Below are 21350 nucleotides of genomic sequence, written 5' to 3' on the forward strand. Positions count from 1 at the left end.
TTTGCTGAATTGTCCAGTGAGATCAAAACATGTTGAGTTAGTGGGCTACGTTATGTTGCCATAGCAGAGCACACTTGGCTAGATCAGACTCCAGCGCGAGCTGGAGAGGGCGCGACATTTGGTGCACATCTCACCGGCGGAACGCTTTGATATTGTTTCGTTTTTTATTTTCACACTTTCAACAAAGACCTCGTGAACCAAGAGTGGCGGTAAGCTACAGCGGAACACATTTATTTCAGCTAAAGATATAAAAAAAACTGTTGATGGTTTGTCTATGTGGTAAGATACTGATTTGAGAAAGAGAACAGGTGCTTTTTTTATTGTTCGCGTAGTTCATGTTGTTGCATGACGAAGTAAAAAGGGCATCGGCTTTATCGATATACTACGGCAGTTAGTACTATGACTAATTTTCACATTAATACCATCATGAAAGTGATTCTAAATTATTATTGAACAGTAACAGTATATTTCCAAAATGCGGACGGGGTCGCATAGTTTTACATATGATTCACTGACCTCAAATACAAAGGGACGGGTTTTAATGCAGTTTATACTTTCGTAAGAGAAACATACTATTATGGACAGGCTCCTGCAGCCTAATAAAACAGACCCAAATTTACAGTGACTCAGTCGTGTTGGGTGTACCTCTGATATCATCTCAAACATAATCGCTGTTTAGTTTCGGTAAGTAGATATGTCATTCATTCTCAGAAACCGATTTTATTAAGCAGCGTAAGGGAGCATTTGTGAAAGTGAAATCCTCCTGATACATTAAATATTTATATTTTAATGGTCGGAGCTTTCTGTTTTAATATAGGCTACTGATCTCTTTGTAGAATTGATTTTGTGAAAAGTATCCCAAAAGGATCCAAAAGAGAACGCTGTTTTTGTGATATTTTTCATTTCCAGTTTCTAGCATTCCTGGAAAGTGTAGATTAACGGATGCGTAGTTGCATTGTGAACACATGTAATTTTAATCAGACAAAAGACTGATAGAGAATTCCTTGTGTCTGAATGCTTTTGCCTTGACTGAATCAGAGATTTGTGTGTGTGTGTGTGTGTGTCCCCTTGTGTATGTGTGCTTGTGTTGGCGTCTGCATAGCAGTTATTCAAATGTCCATTACAGTAAATGCACTGTTTGTTCTCATATATCACTGTGCTGGACAAAACAAGGGAGAGCCATGTGAAACACAGCTCTGAAGATCTGTATATGTTTGCCTGTGGATGAAACATGCTAAACATGCATGGATTTATGTATGAATTTCATGGTTAGAGTGTGTATGAAGGAGCTCCTGGCTATGTGTTTTTATATGGGTGTCTTTGGAAGCTGGAGCCCATACAGTCATTTCACAGTGTTCATGCCATTTAATATCCCACCAGCTTTTGAATAATTGATTAAGAAAGTAGATCACCGGAACTCACTAATCTCTCCTCCAAATCTCTCTCTCTCTCTCTCTCTCTCTCTGTCTCTCTCTCCCTCCCTCTTTCCCTCTGCCTCTGTCTCTCTCTCTCGCTCGCTCTCTCTCTAACTACCCACAGCTCCAGGGTGTGTCTTGTTGTGTTTTTAATATGCTAACATGACATACAGCTCTGATTTTTACTCTGATGTGTTTACCTAGGGCTCTCACAGTTGTGTTAAACAGATAAGAGGCACAGAGAGAGAGAGAGAGAGGGAGAGAGAGACGGCATGACCTTTGCCATCAAACAGAGCTGTGTGTGCCACAGGGAATAAATGCCAACACTGAGCCAAAGCTTCATAAATCAATCAATGACCAAACCACGCATGAACCCATTAGCTCCTGAACACAAGTCCACCACACACAGACGTCAGGGCACGACTGTCGAGCGGCCTGAAAATGCATTTTGTCTCCTAATGCAGCGTGGAGTCAAGACAGACAGGGTGTGTACAAACAGAAGTGACACCGATTATGTAACACACCAGAGAATATGTATACTCAAATGAGTCCCCTAATGACACGACGTATAGAGAACTAAGACGGAAAAAGTGACGGGAACAAAGCAGAATTTTTTTTTTGAATCGCACGTCTCGTCCCAAAACGTGCCGCGGCCACTACTCTGCAGTGTGTTACCGTGTCTTCGTCCTTGTCTTTGTCTTCAGGAGAGTCCTTAGCCAGCAGGCAGCATGGGGAACGGCTCTGTGAAGCTCAAAGCCTTCAGTCAGGTCAGCAGTTCCGTCAAATCTCGGAACGGGGGGAAGACGGATTCGGATCCCGGGGCCGGACCTCAGGTCCTGCGGGCGAGGATGGGCGAGCTGGAGGGCGAGATAAAGAAGAAGGACGAGGAGCTGAACGCCAAAGAGCTCCACATCAAACGCCTGGAGGAGCAGATCCTGCAGCAGAGCCAGGCCATAGCCGAGATCTCCGACGCGCTCAGGAACAAATGCCTCCAGCTCAACAAGCTCCAGGACGTCGTGAGGAGTCAGGGAGAGCTCGGCCTCCTGCCCTCGCCCCTCAAGTTCAGCCAGCGCGTCAGCGACCTCCTCAGAGATACCCTCAACAGGAGGAGAGGGGCCAAAGCGGGCGTGTCGGCAGAACCTTCCTCCAGAACCTACGACTCCAGTTCAATGCCAAAGTTCTACTTTGAGAGCGTCAGGGTCTGGAAAGAGCCCAGGTAAGATTTTTGAAGTCATGGCTTCAGAGTAAATTGTATATATACGTCTGTGGAATTGTAGAGAATCCATCATGCTATGAAGGAAAATCCAACTTGGGTTGACTTCCCTTTCTTGAGATCCGCCAGCGTTGACCGAAAGGAACAACACAAAATGAGTCTGATTGGTTCAAAGATAGATTTTTGGGCTGATAATTCTGTCTCTAGCTGAATCTTGGCTTTAGAAAAGAGGCTAATAGTGTCTATTAATTACATACTTAGTTATGTCTCTGTTACAAAAGAAAATCAATGTAATGTCCAAAGCTTTTAATCGCTTGTTCCTCTCATTGTTAAACTAATTGCTAACTACAAGGCCGCTACATATAGTCAATGGAACAACCCTGTTACCATTAATGGCACTAACTGTGTGTGGGAAGGGAGGGGGGGGGGGCAGCACTGGCAAGCCCAGAGTCTATCGTCTGCGTTCTTACTAGTCACCTGTGTAACTTTGGTATGAAATCGTCCGTTTGCAGGGAGCTAGCTAGGCTTGCTGTTTACTTTATGCAACGCTAATTAGGGATCCACCTCATTCATATGGAAATAGACAGAGAGAGACCATGCTGAGCAAACACTCATTATACTAGTAGCGTCTGCTGGCCAAATGTTCACACACCGTGCCAAGGACTCAGAAGCTTTCTCCGTGTCGCTGCAGGATAACCCCTCTCAACGAATAGAGGAAAGAGAGGAAAGTGCTTGTCTCATTAGGTTGTATTGAATCTCAAAATCATATGAAAATGAGCAGTCTTGGCAGAAAAAACAACAACAACAACAACAACAACAACAACAAGAACAAAAAAAAAGCTCAAACAAACAAAAAATAAACCCCAAAGCAGGGGCGGTAATATTCAAGGAAACTTCATTTCTCCTGCTGTGTGCTGGTTAATTTGAAAATCAAAAAAAAATGAAGAACAAATTGAGAGCAAAACAGTATGACTCTCAAAATTTGCATCGTTTTGATGTTGCTGTGTATTGAGTGAGTGAGGTAATGAGATATGAAAGGAGAAAACTGAAAAGGATTGATAATACACATGTTATGTTAGCCTGCCTTGTCTTATATGTAACAGAATGACAGTGCTAACAGGTCGACATCCGTCTGTCATGACGTCTTTTTTTTTTTTTTCCGTGTCCGTGTGACAGCGTGAAGAAGCTGCTGACGGACGCTCTGAACAAAAACCAGTACATGAGGCGACTGGAGACGCAACAGATTAAAGACATGGTGGAGTGTATGTTTGAGAGGAGCTATGAGAAAGGCGAATACGTCATCAAACAAGGGGAACCTGGCAACCACCTTTATGTGCTGGCAGGTAGGGAACGTCTACTCGGAGTAGACGATGAACATATGCATGGAATATTTAGCATCGTTAAATCAACGCTCTCTGACTTTCCTTTAACTTTTCTTGCATTTGCGTCTGATCCGATACTGAGTCACCGTGGGCACGTAAAGCCCTTTGAGACTGTAAACTGTGATATAGGGCTTTAAATAAACGGGAGCGTGAACTTGAACTTGAACTGAGTGATGACACTTATGCAGCAGACAGTCCCTGATTGGCTACACGCATGACTTGTGTTCTGCCTCACTCAGACGTTGCTTACGATAAAAGCATCCGCTAAATGAACAAATGTATAACGTGTGTATCAATTTATTTAAACTCATGTGCACATTCTCAGTGTCCATTTCAGACAGCGTGAGATGTGTCAGTCAACTAAATGTTTTATAGACTGATAAATACTTGTCAGTTTTTCACTTCTGAATTTTCCAACGTTGAGAGTACCGTCTTTTTATCCCTGAGGTAGGATTTTTTAGGATAAGTCAAAAGTCAAGACTGTGCAATAGCAGTGCTCCTTAGATCTGTCCCCTGTTGGGTTGTATCAACTTTTGCTTTTGGGAATGGCCCCTTGATGTAATATGTTTTTTTTTGTTTTGTTTTTGTCTTTAGATGTTTGTTTCTTTGTTTCCAAGGACATGAACGACATTCGGCCTTCAGTTCACTGTCCCTAAATGCTCTAACGTTGAACATAAATCTGTGTGATCCAGAGCAGACCTGGCATTACACATGAGGCATGAGATAATAGTAATATATTCGTACGCTAAAAATGTTCATGTATTTATGGCTATGTTCGTTAATCAGTGAATGTCCGTTGGTTTGTTTGTTCGTTTTCGTTGGTAACAGAGGGCAAGCTGGATGTCTTCCAGAACAACAAGCTGCTCACGTCAATAGAAGTCTGGACCACGTTCGGCGAATTAGCCGTTCTGTACAACTGTACCCGCACAGCATCCGTCAAAGGTGTAGTATGTCACCAAGCACTTCACAGCCGTTTGAATGGAACCGCGTTTCACCTGCACGGTCATAATCAAAGTCACTGTCTTTACTGAAGGATTCTTATGTCAACGTCTCTCTTTACCGCGATCCTCACGATTCTGAGGACACTCGAAACGTTGAGTGAAATTTTGGTCTGGTAGACCGTGTCGTCACGCTGTTCTTGTTTTGGTTTGTTTCCCTCCGAAATGCCGCTTGTTTGTCGGGAGCTCATTCTGAATGTTAAATATCAGTCTGTTACTTCTGACAAAAAAGGAAACAGACTGAACAGAGAATATATTTACTCTTAGCTGCTTCTGGCTGTCTGTCAATCTAAAGTGCAGCAGCCAGATGAGATGTTGGAATAGCATGCTGGCCCTTAGCTGTCCTGTCCTATGAATCTGACCTTAAGATACATCAGTTTACAGCATTTGCTTTGACTGATTGTGTGTCTCTCTAATGCAATGACCTGAGCCTCGATGTCAGGTAGCTGTCAGTGAATTCTCAGGCATTCTTCTTGGCTTTGGATAGAAACCAGTCTTTCAGAACACACACACACACACACACACACACACATTAGCAATTGTATGGGCTGTTGTTGTTCTTGAGACAATCTAAACCTTTATTCTTCAGTTGCTAACACTTGAGTCAACATATCATCGCTAACCTCTTCGCTATTTTATTAACATTTGCCACCTCTTGTTTTGACTCGTTCGTCAATCTCAGAACTTTCAGGAATGAAAACATTTTTGTGGATCAGGCTGATTTTTACAGACACATCTTACTCCGAGTTAGCTGCGCTAAGCACTTAAGCTACTCCCGGCACTCCTCAGTCTATTTATAATAGCAAACACTGTGAGTCCTTCCTTTGACTGACCCTGTGTAACAAACACATACAAAAGATTTCCTAATGACTGTTATTAGAACCAGCTGTTGTTTCCCTGTCACGGCCGTACCAGAGGTTAAGTGGGCCCCACAGGAAGGGGGGGGGGGGGTTCAAGTCAGGCGCTTCACGTCCTGGTTGTGTTTCTCTTACCTGCTGGTTTGTTTGCGTTGCAGCGGTTAGCAATGTGAAAACATGGGCCCTGGACCGAGAGATCTTTCACAACATTATGCGTATGACCGCGGAGGCCCGCCACGAGCAACACAGGACCTTCCTCAGAAGGTGATCCAAATCACACATCACACCCTCTCTCTCTCTCTCTTTCTCTCGCTCTCTCTCTCTCTCTCTCTCTCTCTCTCTCTCTTTCTCTCGCTCTCTCTCTCTAATCCCCTTCTGTCAACGCCCCATCCCAAACCACTGGCTAATGAGGTTAGCAGCAGCAAGCAAAGGAGGGATCTTACATTTCAGACATCAAACACATACACACACACATGCACACACACGCACACACACATGCGCGCACGCACACACACACACACACACACACACACAAGGGCTTTTATTGAGATACTACAGCCTATGAAATAACAAAACGGAAGAACACTCGCTATTGCAAAATACTACATAGCTGCATCGCTAAGCCGCTAAGCTTGAAGATGTAGGCCCTAATGGAGTCGCCCAAGAAATCTAAGTCATCAGAACCTCCAAGGTTTTTTTGTTTGTTTGTTTGTTTGTTTTTTTTAAAAAGCCTATAGATGAGCTGTAGGTTTGGTATAGAAGATATTATTCTTGAGACATCAAGACTAAGTCTCTTAGTAGCAGAAGAAAGCACAGTTCCAGCTGTTTACCTTCAAATAACACTCATAAGATGTATTAGCATTAGCAGTACGACAGACCAAATGTGATATTTCTCTCTTTCTTTATATTGTTACAGTGTCTCACTCCTGGCCAGTCTTCCCGAAGACAAGCTCAGTAAGATTGTCGACTGTTTGGAAGTGGTAAGTGAACATCCTGGAACCTTCTACGGCAGGGGTCTCAAACTCCGGTCCTGGAGGGCCGGGGTCCTGCTGTTTTTCTTGTAGATCAACTAAATAGAATCTCTGATTGGCTGAAGAGTGTCCACACCTGTTTTCAAGGTGAATATCAACAGGTAACTAAGAGCCGAAAACAAAAATCAGCAGGACCCCGGCCCCCCAGGACCGGAGTTTGAGACCCCTGTTCTATGGCTTTATTAAGGACCATTTCATGGTACTGAGGGGTTTTGTTCAGCACTACATCGTAAACCCAAGTAAAGCCGGAAAGCATTAAAAATGTGAAGAGACCTTAACAAACAAAATAAATGAAGGAGGAATCCATATTTATTGTTCGTTAATACAACTGTTTATCTATCTACTTGTCTATCTATTCATTTCTTTCTTTTTTTTCTTCTTTTTTTTTTGCTACCATTTAACGCTTGAGTTCTTCAGATTTTAAGGGTTTAAATGGTCTCAGTGCATGTAATATGTCACGTTATAGCTGCAGTCATGTGAAGTGAAGGGCAGTAAGACATGTCATAACAGTCTATTGTGTGCTCGGATTGAACTTCCGCTTTTCATCAAATCTACCAGTTACCCCAAAAGACCATTTAGTCAAACGGGGCAGACATTTCCATCTGTCATCAGGCGACGCAGTAATCTGTGACCAGGGTAATGCGGCGAAGGCCGAGAGAAGTGTTTGCTCAAACAGGAACGAGATGTGTTTTTACAGGACACAGTCCGCCGACCGATTGATTTCACCGCTCTCCGCATATGCCGGTCGTAGCGGTTTTTCTTTTTCGTCATACGAGAGTGGGCTTCGTCGGGTTCGAGTCAAAGAGTCCTCTTTTGTGTTTCTCCCACTGTGGAAAAAAACTTCAAGGACGAATGGGAGAATTCCATCGTTCGGATCTCCCTCGGAACGGCCTGATTAGGTTCTCTCTCGGGAGGACAGGAGTCATGTAACCCGATATCGGCCCCAGATGTCCAGACGGGCTCATTCCGATCATATGGACTTTTGTCATTAAACAGAGAGGGGTGGGATTCCATAAGGACCCCTGTGTGAATGAGAACGAATGCTTTACAGACATCAGTGCTAAGAGGTTTAGAATATGTCTGGCGCAGTCCTATCCATAAAACAGCAGTTAAAATCTGCCAGCCAGAATTTGTGCCTGAGCTACTGTGACAAGAAAAATTAGAGCGAAGACACAGAGGCAAGGGCCTATGAAGTATTTCACATTCGTAAAAGGATTTGTTCTCATAAAGGATTCACGTGTGAGACGGTAGTCTTCGGACAGATGAGACTTCTCCTAAACACGTTTTGGCACACAGTCTCTTAACAGCCTTGTAAAATTATTTTTTACACAACAGTCTTCAGACTAAACGACTTTGTCAACATTGAGAGTACATAAAGCATATTTACTTAACTTCTACAAACCGTTCTGTCTTTCCAGTTTTTTGTTTGTTTTATTTGTTTGTTTTGGAGGGGGGCAAAACATATAAATAATGTAGCTCTGCATCTTTTTTTTTTTTTATAATCATTTCACTTTTGCCGCTACTTTTTTTTAGACCTTACTATAAAAAGCAAAACCAAAGCAAAACAGTCACGGCAGACATTCACACTGTGAAATGAACAACTTAAATCTCTCTGCTGAGTCAATCGTCGCAGGCTTCCTGTCAGGTCCCGACGGGACGGTCGCCACGGGAACAAGAGTATGTTGGTTTAATGGGAAATCAATAGCTAATTGAGCTTTTTTTTTTTTTGCCTGTGTTCATCTGTCAGGAATATTATAACAAAGGAGACTACATCATCACGGAGGGGGAGGAGGGAAGTACTTTCTACATCATCTCCAATGGGAAGGTAATTATTCCGATCAGTGGACGCCCTGTCCTGTCACCTCACGCAGGAACACTGAGATGGAACTGCGCATTACTTCACGAACATGACTACAGGGCAAAACAAACAAGAAACGATAGGAATACAAAAACACCAAATGGCAGATACTTGAAACCGTTAGACACGCTGAAAATAACCTATTATTAATGATTATTTTAGTTGTTAGTTATCATTTCTCATTTACCTTATCAACAATAATATCATTCATTATCCCGCAGCAATGGATGTTTAATCATATTTGTTTACTGAACGGTTCCTTATAAATAAGTTTCTGCACTTGGAAAATGTCATTAGAAACATGTACCTGTTAAATAATGTAATTCTTGAATGCAGCGCCCCGAACAGTTCTTGTAAGCAAAGGTTTATAAACCCTTTTAATCAACCGTTTTTGCAGGGATCTGCTAACTGTGACATCAGTGCTAATATGCCGAGGTGGCATGCCTCAGTGATCCAACATGCTCTGTTCTGACTCTCTTGAACTCACGTGAACCCTCAGTTCTGTTCATAACCCGATATCTGATGAATTGCGTTGCCATACAGTAATCGGTAATGTTTCGGAGCATATTGACGACGGGGGTGTAGGGGGTGGTGGAGGAGGAGACACTGGTCTTGTCTGGAGACTCGGGATGAGTCAGAGCGGTAAGATATAGTCAGTAATATGACCCTAAAGGGGAGAGGAGACGAAACTCCGTTGGGAACCAGTATGAACCATTAGCAGTGAACGTGCCCTGGCCCTGCGTTCCCTGCTAATTCGGTGCCGGGCGTCTAATTGTGAGAAGACAGATGTGTCGTTCTCGGACTGTGATTTAAAAGCACAGGAAATGATTCCTCGCGTCAGTCTGTCGCCACCACCTCATCCTCGGGTGTCCCGGGAATAGGAAGCTAGCAGTAGCCGCTAAGAATTAGCCACAGGCACAGAAAAAGTAATGACCCGGTTTTATGGGAGGTTATCATATGGGTGCAAAAAGCTTGTGGATTGGTTGATGGTTTAAGATTGACAGCTGATGCTGTGAAAACCACTGCTGATGGGGCTGATGGCCAAAACAAAACAAAAAAAGAAAAGAAAAGAAAACGCCCTTTAATGTGAAATGTAACATGAAGGTGAAATGTCATCAGAGATGGAAAAGGCTGTAATATATGAACATCACATACGGATTTGATCTGAGTTGTTGTCTTTGGCCTCGTAGAGTATGATTTACCTGAAGTTCACAGTGGGTTTTTTTTTTCTTTCTGCGTTTTTATAGGACTATTACCTATTTGAACTGCTTGTCCCTCCCAGATGAATCCTTCCTCGTATGTCATGTACCTGTGTGGTTTTAATGTTTTGTTCTGTCTCTGGTACCCAGGTTAAAGTGACCCAAAGCACAGAGGACCACGATGAACCCCAAATCATTAACACCCTGGTCAAAGGGGACTATTTTGGGGAGAAGGCCCTCATCAGGTAATCAGTCCCCTCTCTCAAACACCCTCACATCTGATTGGATGATTATTTTCCCTGATAAACCGTGCCTGAATGTTGTTTTCTGCTCTCTCCGACAATTAGAATCAGACTGGTTGTCTAGAGTAAAGCCGAGGACAGTGATGTCATATACAACATTCTAGACACTGAAATCGTAGCCAATAAGATCAATTAAAATCAACTGAAGCGCTTTTCGCTCCCAGTGTAATGGTTACGTCGTTGAAAGCTATCCTTTCTTCCAGTTATCGTTTCCCTAAGCGTTTACAGTTTGGCTGCGAGTTATCTGAACCTTCGTCTTCAAAAACCATCTCGCACATGTCTTCAGTGAACGCAGCTCTAGATTCATCTAGATGTATCTTAAAGAGCGTCAATGCTTCCCCTTACTCAAAAATACTGTCTCTCAGTATCTGTCCGTGTCAGATTTTTGCTCGTGTTTTGTATTGTATATGAAGGTTATTTTTGCCTCAGGTCTGAAGTGTGTGTGTGTGTGTGTGTGTCCTTTTGACTCCGCGCTATAGCGATGATGTCCGGTCTGCTAACATAATTGCCGAAGAAGACGGAGTGGAGTGTCTCGTTATTGACCGGGAGTGAGTTTTCAGCATGGTTCTCAGCATACACAGAGATTTTACTTCCTCCGTCGTTGCAACTGCTGTTATAATTAGATGTGCTTATAATGCGGTCATTTTGCTACGATCATTTCCTTTTCAGAACCTTCAATCAAACTGTTGGGACTTTTAACGAGCTTCAGAAGTACCTTCAGGGCTACGTGGAGAGCTTGGACCGCGATGACAAGAAAAGGAACGCAAAGTTAGTCGCAGCCGTCTGTTATTTTAAAAGTGGTTATGTTCAAATGGTGCAGAATGATTCAGTGTGATTTAAAGCGACAGATATGAGTTTGCAAACTCTTCCTTAGAACAAAGGCGTAAATTATTGGGCTGCATCTTTTCTTCAGAACAACTATAAGAACACTGACGTTTTCTTTTTTTTCCCTTTTTTTTTTTTTGTATTACGTATATTATAAATGGTCAGAGTTAGTGTTTTTTCCTGTATTAGCATTTCCGACTCATTTCAGAAGGCCAAACACATACTTCAGGGATCAGTGGTTGTGTGTTCAGTGAGTGGCTGTATGAATATGCAAAAGTGAAAACCAACAATTTTTCATTCTTTTATTTGAGTAGCCCGCAGAGAGACCCCCTCCCCCCACCCCCCCAAACCATTTGTTGGGAAAAAGAACAAGACAATGAGTCATTTATTTTGCGGTCAGTGTCGAAAACTGAAACTCGTTTGTTTAACACAGAAGATCAGCGAGTAAGACCCCCAGCCCTCCTCTGTCTCCGAACGCGATTCAGCTAAAGGGGAAAAAGTCGGTGTTAGCATCTAAAATGCCCTTCAGCTGTCTGGAGGTCATTGCCACGCTGGGAGTGGGTGGCTTCGGCAGGGTGGAACTGGTGAGTAACATCTCTGTCTGCAGCTGGTTGGTATTTGTAATGTGTCATTTTTTTTTGAGACAGAGAGAGAGAGAGAGAAATTAAACAGTAGAGTAACATTTGGTATGAATGCACGACTGTAGTGTGAACGAGAGAGTAGTGTGAACGAAAGAAAGAGAGAGGGAAAGAGAGGAGGAGGGAAAGAGAAAGAAAGAGGGTAAGGAAAGAAAAGAAAGTATAAATAATCAAATAATAAACGAATGAATTAATATTAGAGGAAAACCATCCAACTCAAACTGCGGTGCAAGTTTTCCTCGTCGTTGATCCGTAGCTCTTTTTTTTTTTTTTTTTTCAGCGGACCGCTATGATTGGGGGGGGGGGGGTGGGGGGGGGGGGGGGGGGGGGGCTAACGCAGATGTGTTTTCTGACAGGGTGGTAACTGATGGTGTGTGTGTGCGCTCCGCAGGTGAAAGTGAAGAACGAGAACGTGACCTTTGCCATGAAGTGCATAAAGAAGAGACACGTGGTGGACAACAGGCAGGAGGAACACATTCACTCAGAGAGGAGGATACTATCCGAGACTTGTTCGCCTTTTATCGTCAAGTACGTCTCAGAACCACCGTGGGTAAAGTTATTCCACGATTTCGTTTCAGACCGGTTCATACGGGGACCGCATTCAGAGATTTAGGATAGACTAAAAAGTATTTGATTTTTTTGACCAAACGATGACCAAACAACATTGAGTGTTATCCGTTTTAGCGCCGGCTGTTGATTGGAGAACGTTACTGATTGGCAACCAAAACAACCACTCAAGTCTGACGCAATTCGTGAGACACATTCCCCCTCATTAACATTCATACAAGACTGCTAAGACCCCAGACAATGTCAGTGAGGCGCTCAGTCTCCTTGAATCATGACTGTGCCTGAATAAAATCACATAGAAAAACGTTCTCTTTATAACAAACAACATCATCGCGGTCTGTTCCGGATCATTCTGTGAGATGTGGGCCTGCTGCCTCCCCTGAACTTCATTGGTTCCCTCAGCAGAGGGAGGTATTACGTCTCTGTGCCATCTGAGACATCAAATACATTATGAATCACTTGATTGCCCACAGAATTGGATCAGCCAAGCAGGCCCTGATTGAGCCGTCCGTCATGTAGATTCGGTTATCACGCCCTGAGTCAGCGGCGTTCTACCAGAACACTCTCAGTCTTGTTTGAGAGTCTGTGTGTGTGTGTGTGCGCGCACGTGTGTGTGCGTGTTTGAGTGTGTGTGTGCATGCGCGTGTGTGTGTCTGTGTGTGTGTGTTTGTGTGTGGCTGTGTGTGTGTTTGTGTGTGTGTGTGCGTGTTTGAGTGTGTGCGTGCACGCGTGTGTGCGTGTGTGTGTCTGTGTGTGTGTGCGTGCGTGTGTGGATGTGTGTGTGTGTTTGTGTGTGGCTGTGTGTGTGTTTGTATGTGTGTGTGTGTGTGTGTGCATGCGTGTGTGTGTTGAAAGAACACTGACAGATGATTTTTTTTTCGCTTTCTGGCTTGCCCGGAACTTCTCCGTCCAGAATGTACCGGACGTACAAGGACAGTAAGTTCGTGTACCTGCTCCTGGAGGCCTGTCTCGGCGGCGAGATCTGGAGTCTTCTGAGGGACAGGTTAGATCGCGCCTCACAGCACGTTCAGAACGCAGAGTCACGAAAAAAAAAAAACCCGAAGAGGTCATCTTGACCTCTTATGCTAATTAAACACAGTGGAAATGCGTTTGCAGAATAAAAAAAATTGTATTTCTGAAGTAATCGGAAACCCTGAGGTCAGTCTGACCTTGCATGGTAAAGTCATTGGCCAAATACAGGATTACATCTCAAAGATTTTATCATGCAGCTCTGAGATCAGACTGTGTGTATGTGTGTGTGTGTGTGTGTGTGTTTGTGTCTCATGCTTGCCCTGGGATATTTTAGGGGGAGTTTTGACGAGAACACCACCAAGTTCTGTGTGGGCTGTGTGACTGAAGCGTTTGACTACCTTCACCTGAACGGGATCATTTACAGAGACCTAAAACCAGAGAATCTGATGTTGGATTCAGAGGGATACATAAAACTGGTAGGCCGCACTGGCAAGCGGTGATTTTAATAGGCCTTTCTGATCCATTTTGGTAAAAACGTGGATGCTGAATTTTTGTTGGCCGTGCATTAAACATATTCCATCACTTTAAGTACCTCTTTTTACAGGAGGCTATAAATAAGTTGTGGTGTTTAGTTAAACTAACACAGAAATATTCCTGGGTTGACTATGATGGATTTAATGTGTACTATAAATATCAGACCAAAAAAAAAAACGTAACTATGCAAAGGATTTTAGAACCAGCGCAAACCAGCCCTGGCATGAAACGATTTCCAAACATATCTAAAGATTAATTATTGTGATAGCGCTCCAGAGAATGAAGAAGGGTTTTTTTGGGGTTTTTTTAATTGGCGCTAAAAATGCTAACGATGCTTTGGACCTGTTGCTCGGTAGGTGGATTTCGGCTTCGCTAAGAAGATCGAGTGCGGTCAGAAGACGTGGACGTTTTGCGGGACGCCGGAGTACGTGGCCCCTGAGATCATTCTGAACAAAGGGCACAGCTTCAGCGTGGATTTCTGGTCTCTAGGAATCCTGGTCTTTGAACTTTTGACTGGCAGGTTGGCGCTATTCACCTCCCCTCTTTAGCTGTGTAGTCATATAGTCACAGCGTTAAACATATATAACTTAAACACTGTTATATAGTCCTGTAGTCATAGCGTTAAACATATATAACTTAAACACTGTCATATAGTCCTATAGTCACAGCATTACACACATATATAACTTAAACACTGTCATATAGTCCTATAGTCACAGCGTTAAACATATATAACTTAAACACTGTCATATAGTCCTGTAGTCACAGCGTTAAACATATATAACTTAAACACTGTCATATAGTCCTATAGTCACAGCATTAAACACATATATAACTTAAACACTGTCATATAGTCCTATAGTCACAGCGTTAAACATATATAACTTAAACACTGTCATATAGTCCTATAGTCACAGCGTTAAACATATATAACTTAAACACTGTCATATAGTCATACAGTCACAGCATTAAACATATATAACTTAAACACTGTCATATAGTCCTACAGTCACAGCGTTAAACATATATAATTTAAACACTGTCATATAGTCCTATAGTCACAGCGTTAAACATATATAACTTAAACACTGTCATATAGTCCTGTAGTCACAGCGTTAAACATATATAACTTAAACACTGTCATATAGTCCTATAGTCACAGCATTAAACACATATATAACTTAAACACTGTCATATAGTCCTGTAGTCACAGCGTTAAACATATATAACTTAAACACTGTCATATAGTCATACAGTCACAGCGTTAAACATATATAACTTAAACACTGTCATATAGTCCTACAGTCACAGCGTTAAACATATATAACTTAAACACTGTCATATAGTCCTATAGTCACAGCGTTAAACATATATAACTTAAACACTGTCATATAGTCATACAGTCACAGCGTTAAACATATATAACTTAAACACTGTCCTATAGTCACAGCGTTAAACATATATAACTTAAACACTGTCATATAGTCCTATAGTCACAGCGTTAAACATATATAACTTAAACACTGTCATATAGTCCTATAGTCACAGCGTTAAACATATATAACTTAAGCACAGTCCCCCATTCGACTGATTTACTTTTGTCCTTTTTATGGTTACAAAGTCAAAGTCATAGAATAAGTCATGAATGGTGAAACTGCAGCTTTGGTGTCATCTCGTTACATTCATTTCCAGCAGTGCTGTTTGGAAACTGACCACAGATATTTCAGCCTGTGTGACATTTTGGATCTTAGCATTGAGCTGACAGGTTTTTTTTTGTTTTTTTTTGTGGTGTGTGTGTGTGTGTGTGTGTGTGTGTCCTGATTGTGCTCTTGTCTCAACGCCCACTCCCAGCCCCCCCTTCACTGGCTCAGATCAGATGATGATCTACACCCTCATTCTGAAGGGCATCGAGAAGATGGATTTCCCCAAAAAGATCACAAAACGTCCTGGAGATTTTATTCGCAAGCTGTGCAGGTAGAAGCGTCTGTCCGAAACAACTCACACACACTCACACACACACTAATAACGACCTGTTTTGGATTCTGATGTTGTACTGATTCTTCTGACTGACCGAGTGCTGTAGAAAGTATATTGTTTGTCTTGTCCCTGTGTTCCCTGCGCAGACAAAATCCCTCAGAAAGGCTTGGGAACCTAAAGAACGGCATTACGGATATAAAGAAACACAGGTAAGGGTAAACCGGTCCTGTCATATCCACAGATAACAGGGGAGCCTGGTTTATTTGTTGGTCATTAAGGAGATGAGAACCACCCTTTTCATTCCCCACAGTAAACTGCAGCTGGAACCAATTTAGCTGGCCAATAAAAAAAAGCCCCGGGTTTGATTCTCTGACCGAACACAGCAAGGTCAATGCTAACGACAGTTTATTGACGCTCTTAAAAAGACAACTCGGTTTGACGCATTTTGCATTAGCAGTCAAAACGAGTTTCCTGTCTTTGAAAAGTCGACTCCTAATTCTCAGATCAGTCTGTTTCCATCACCTGTTCTGCTCTGTCTCACAACGTTATACTCCATTGCTCACAACGTTATGAGACCATCCCATGCTTCTTGGCCGAGGACGAGATTTCCGGAGCTCTGCTCTTGCCCTCCGTCCACTGTCAGCGTGACCGTGTTCTTGACGGACAAGCTCGTGCGATTGAAGTCTTCTGAGGGCGGGGCCGATAGGATCTCGTTAAATGGCCTGATTACGTCCCTTCTGCCTGGGGGCAGCTCCTCCGTAACCCAGCCCTGTCCTCACAGACCGGGGGTTGTGTGTGTGTGTGTGTGTGTGTGTGTTTAGAGGTGGTGGTGGGGGGGTTAGCGGTGAAAGGCAGAGGCCTCTAATTAAATCACTGCGTAAATGTGAGCAGATGGAGTGATAATGATTGTGACCTGTGTGTGTTTGTGTGTTTCTCCTGCGACATCTCGGGCCTTGATCTCATTTGTAAATCGTTGCCCTTAAGGCCGAGGGAACAACTTGGTAACATAACAGGAAGGACATTTTATTTCCTCTTTTTCTCGTTAATGGGCGGACTTAGGGTTCCAGAATCGATTGATCACGTCGCTTGGGGGGTGGATTGAGGGGGTTGTCCTGATATAATTCTCAACATTTTGACGTCTTTGCCATTACTTACATCCTTTACTGAATTATTATAGATGTATTCAAAGTCAGTTTTGTGACCGATTTTTAAACTCAGCTGTGTTTTTTTTTTAGTACTATACACTGACTAACCCAACAGTTCCTAGGGACTAAACTGACAGGCAGAGGCGTGTACTGTTTTGTTTGTGCTGCAGGTGGTTCAATGGCTTCAACTGGACAGGCCTGAAAGCCAGGACCTTGAGTTCACCTTTAAAGAGAGAGGTGAGATTGAACTGAACCTTACAGAACCACATGACTACTGCAGGGATGGGGTTCTCTAAGGACTGTAGAGTTCTGCACTCAGGGCAATACATGACTGAGAGACACATTTTGCATCAACGACAGAAACAGACAGAACTGATCTCTTATGCCAGACACTGACTGACATCATAACAAAATTCATGTATAAAATATAACAAAATGAATATGTATACCTTACCAAAATTATGTAAAAAAAAAAAAAGAAGCAAAAGTAATATGTAAACATTATATGTACCAAGTAATATGCACTAAGCATGTACTATATGTGCCAAGCACAGTGCAAGACACAGCTTTACCAGCATTTAACTCATCACTCTCTCTCTGTCTGTCTCTCTCTCTGTCTCTCTCTCTGTCTCTCTCTCTCTCTCTCTCTGTCTCGCTCTCTCTCTGTCTCTCTGTCTGTCTCTCTCTATCTGTCTCTCTGTCTCTCTCTCTCTGTCTGTCTCTCTGTCTCTCTCTCTCTCTGTAGCTGAAAGGCCCCACAGATCACAGCTATTTTGACAGTTATCCTCCTGATGATGAAATTCCTCCAGATGAAACCTCTGGTTGGGATGTCGAATTCTGAGATACACACACAGCCATCTCCGCCACCCCCCCCTCTCTCTCTCTCTCCCTCCCTCTCCCTCTCCCTCTCTCTCTCTCTCTCTCTCTCTCTCTCTCCCTCTCTCTCTCTATCCCTCTCTTTCTCTCTCTCTCTCCTTCTCCCCACTCAAAGGCCTATATGCTCCCACTGCCTTTCCGACATGCCGACCATTCCTGCAAAGGCTCATGGGTAACAGCACAGTGAAACTTAGTGTGTGTGTGTGCCGTTATCTCTCAGTCGCAAAGGGGCGGATCTGACCTTTGACCTCCTCGCTGCTTTGTGGTGGAGGGGGGAGGGGGAAGGTCACAGTTTAGAATGCCGTATGACGAGAGTTGTTCTGAGGACATGTCCCAGCATGCCTTGCTGCGCCACAGTGTGACATTCTGACTCACAGAGCTTTTATGACAGATGCTGGACAAGCTAACGGTGGTCAGTTTTCACACAGCCTTGACGTTTCCTGGTAGGCAGATGACTTACGGGTTTACGGTACAGCGTTGAAAGGCGTGAGACCAGGGAGGTGATATTCACCTCACAGAGAGCGTTCTCTGGTGCAGCGAGGAGGTGAGATGTGACAGTTCCCAGGTGTCGGTGGCCTATGGAACCTGAACATTCAAACGTGTTAACTGTTCTCGACCGACAGCAGTACTGACGAGGTTTTAACCCTCGATCGCAAAAAGAGACGGCTTCCAAAGTGTGTTTTGTGTAATTTTAATCCCAAGTATTTTATTCAGATTGTATTTTTAGAATAAGCTTGACTGAGAAAAGAGAAAAAAATTGATCTGTGATTTTTTTTTTTTTTTTGGCATTTGTAAACTGTCAGATGTGAGGTTTTAAAGTTTTTTCTTGACTTTCTGTATTTGAGCCAAAGACGTTGTCTGATGTAAAGTGTAGTATTACCTGGTTGAATTTCCTATGTCCTGAAAAAAAAAAGACTTTGAAATCCAAGTGTTCTCTGCTAGAAAAATGAAAAGCATTTTCAAATTAAAGGCATTTCACATAATATGTTAAACTGGAAAACCTAATTTATTTATTTATTTCTAATTGCATTTATTTATTTATTTATTTATTCAGTGTTTCATTCCTGATTTGTTTGATTCGTTCGATGTGATTTGGTTCATTTTTCGATTGAAATTACTTTTTATCTGTATTTTTTATGTAAAAAAAAATAATAAAATAAAATAAGTAACCTTAAAGAGTGATGTCTTCCTGGATCCTGGAGACTTAGCCACGCCCCCTTCCATGAGATGGAACGCATCCGGGGTCTACGCTTTAGTTTCTGTAACTTTACGAAGCTCACACTTAAAAAGACGTAAAACAAAACGACCTGCAGCGACTTCCTGCTGAGCAGAGGGAGGGGACACTATAACTATATTAGGAATGAAACGGTTCACAAACAGCCCATCAGAAATGCCAGAGACACGCGTTTGACGAATATAACTTTATTAATCTGTGTAAAAGGTCTGAAAGTAAGGGTTATGGTTGGAGTGGGGAGACCTAAAGCCGTTTAAAAACAAAAACAAACAAACAAACAAAAATAAAAACAGCATTCACAGCAGTAGCGACAAAGTGACCTTCACAGGGGGTCAGGAGACGCCCTCTCCACCCCTGAGAGGACGACGCGGTGGAGGAGAGGACGGAGATGTTCCCCAGGAATAAGCAGTAGCCGATAAAAACGTTCTCCTACTGCTTTACAGAAATCAATAAAAGCTTTGGGGTTTTTTTGGGGTTTTTTTTATGCGTCGGTCTCTTCCTTGGGAAACTTAGACTGTCCTCTCCTTCGGTTGCTATGCCTCTGACCCCTGTCTGACCCCTGGTCTCACTCTGTCAAGCTCCCTACCATACAGCCAATGAGAGTTCTCCGTGCACAAAGAACACAGGCCATGTCGCGCCGGATGACGGGGCCTTCACGTCGCCCCCGTTAAACAACGACACGGTCGCCCTGACACAAAGATCACACGAGCGCGGAACAGATCCGCCCGAATTCCCGATCCCCCTCGAACAGGAGCTTGGACAAGATATTCAACATATAGGAAAGAAAAAAAATAAAATAAATAAATGCATTTCATTGTCATTTTTCCATATACAAATATAATTTCTTAAGTGGCATATTATACAAGCATGTCCTTTTTTTCTTTTCTTTTTTCTTTTTTTTTTACCTACAGCTTAAAATTTACAAAATAGATTACATGTTGTAGTAGGGAAAGCTCTTCTATAAAAAATAGACTATACAAAGCGTTAAGGCCTGCTCTGGTTCACTCATCCTCTGCATTCACGTGAGACAAATGTTATGTTTACCTGTGGCCCCTCACTTACACATGTACTGTCTATGAATGCTTTCATCTCAGAAAGGTTGTGTAAACGCAAAACAGTTAAAAAATTAATTAAAAAAAAAAGACACTCTGTTTATGAACATGCATGGCTGTGGTATGTGGTGAGCAGCTAGCTCTGTGTGAATATGTTTGGTTCTGAAATGCTGAAGGGAAGTGTGTGTGTGTGTGTGTGTGTGTGTGTGTCTGTGTGTGCAGAAATGTATTAAGAAAATACGTGCCTATCATTCTCGATCGTATGCCATTTTCACAAAAAAATAACTGTTATGAACTTTATAAAATACATTAAAATAGTAAAATAATTTTGTCATATGAGACTTTTTTCATATATTTTCTTTCTTTTCTTTCTTTTTTTTTTTTTAGACCTCGTACACTAAACTCATTTCGCCTCATTTCTGAGTCCAGTAACGTTCCAGAGCCCCAGCAGTTCAGCCGTTTTTTGTTTTTTTTTCTTTACGTTAATTCCGATCTGTCCATGACTCTGCGAGGCACTTTAGAGAGGCACATCTGTGTCTGTTAAAAATGTCAACACAGCAGCAAAAAAAACAAAAAAACAAAACACTCAATAGACAATATATACAAGTCGAATATACAAACATTATGTGTTAGCTTCTTAATCCTACCGTGTGGATAAAAAATAAATATTTGGCTTGCTGGTCTTTGTATGAATATAAATTGCGCTTAAATTTGATATACTTTTAATAAAAGATGAGCCTTTCTGTGAACTGGAGTCTAACAATACCCTCAAAAGTATTTAATTAAAAAGAGAGAGAGAGAGAGAGAGAGAGAGAGAGAGAACAGAAAACAGCTTTATCTTTGCTTATGATGCAGTTAGAGGCAAACTCAGAAGCTCGCAAATGTGATTGAGGCAAAGATTTTGCATAACTCCGTATGCAGATGTAAGATCACATCGGGGTATGTATTCTGATACCTAACATTTACTGTCTGAGCTGCAACATCCTATCCTTCAATAGTGGTATCTCCGTAACCATGGTTACAGTCTCCAAACAAGAAAATGCCTAAAAGCGACTGTACATGGCAGCTAGCAAAAACCTCCAGAGCACAAACGAATGATTGAGGAGATAAAAGGCCAGATCAGTCCAGCTAAGTCATCTACTCATTACTTATGGTCATTTATAGCTTAAACAAAATACAGCTCTCTGTCTCTCCGTCGGCCCGTATACGACGCACTGTAAAAAAGTATGACGATATGAAATAACAGCCTATATAAACATTTCTCACGGATATTCC

At 42.5% G+C, this 21350-nt stretch overlaps 1 protein-coding gene across 3 annotated transcripts; it reads left to right on the forward strand.

Moving 5' to 3' along the window:
- The first annotated feature begins 2143 nt into the window (after positions 1 to 2143).
- Positions 2144 to 17754, forward strand: prkg2 (protein kinase cGMP-dependent 2). Of its 3 annotated transcripts, none has more exons than XM_030782938.1 (18): positions 2144 to 2631; positions 3805 to 3971; positions 4839 to 4952; positions 6024 to 6129; positions 6782 to 6845; positions 8644 to 8721; positions 10104 to 10198; positions 10735 to 10803; positions 10925 to 11023; positions 11514 to 11664; positions 12110 to 12246; positions 13199 to 13288; positions 13592 to 13733; positions 14148 to 14311; positions 15643 to 15765; positions 15915 to 15977; positions 17084 to 17150; positions 17659 to 17754. In XM_030782938.1, exons 1-18 carry the CDS (start codon positions 2144 to 2146, stop codon positions 17752 to 17754), a joined length of 2313 nt encoding a protein of 770 aa, XP_030638798.1. The 3 variants fall into 3 exon arrangements, with proteins under 3 accessions (XP_030638798.1, XP_030638804.1, XP_030638811.1); XM_030782944.1 differs by having other exon boundaries at positions 6782 to 6842; XM_030782951.1 differs by lacking the exons at positions 2144 to 2631; positions 3805 to 3971; positions 4839 to 4952; ... (4 more) ...; positions 10735 to 10803; positions 10925 to 11023 and having other exon boundaries at positions 11626 to 11679; positions 12122 to 12246.
- Positions 17755 to 21350: the final 3596 nt, after the last annotated feature.

Source organism: Chanos chanos, chromosome 1, assembly GCF_902362185.1.
Source record: "Chanos chanos chromosome 1, fChaCha1.1, whole genome shotgun sequence".
In the NCBI taxonomy this organism is placed as follows: Eukaryota; Metazoa; Chordata; class Actinopteri; order Gonorynchiformes; family Chanidae; genus Chanos; species Chanos chanos.

What these genes read in the sequence shown, in the direction of transcription:
- prkg2 (XM_030782938.1), top strand. Translation starts at nt 2,144, where the DNA reads ATGGGGAACGGCTCTGTGAAGCTCAAAGCCTTCAGTCAGGTCAGCAGT. An exon ending in CAGAGGGATACATAAAACTG is followed by an intron (nt 13,734 to 14,147) that starts GTAGGCCGCACT and finishes GTTGCTCGGTAG; the next exon opens with GTGGATTTCGGCTTCGCTAA. An exon ending in ACGGATATAAAGAAACACAG is followed by an intron (nt 15,978 to 17,083) that starts GTAAGGGTAAAC and finishes TTTGTGCTGCAG; the next exon opens with GTGGTTCAATGGCTTCAACT.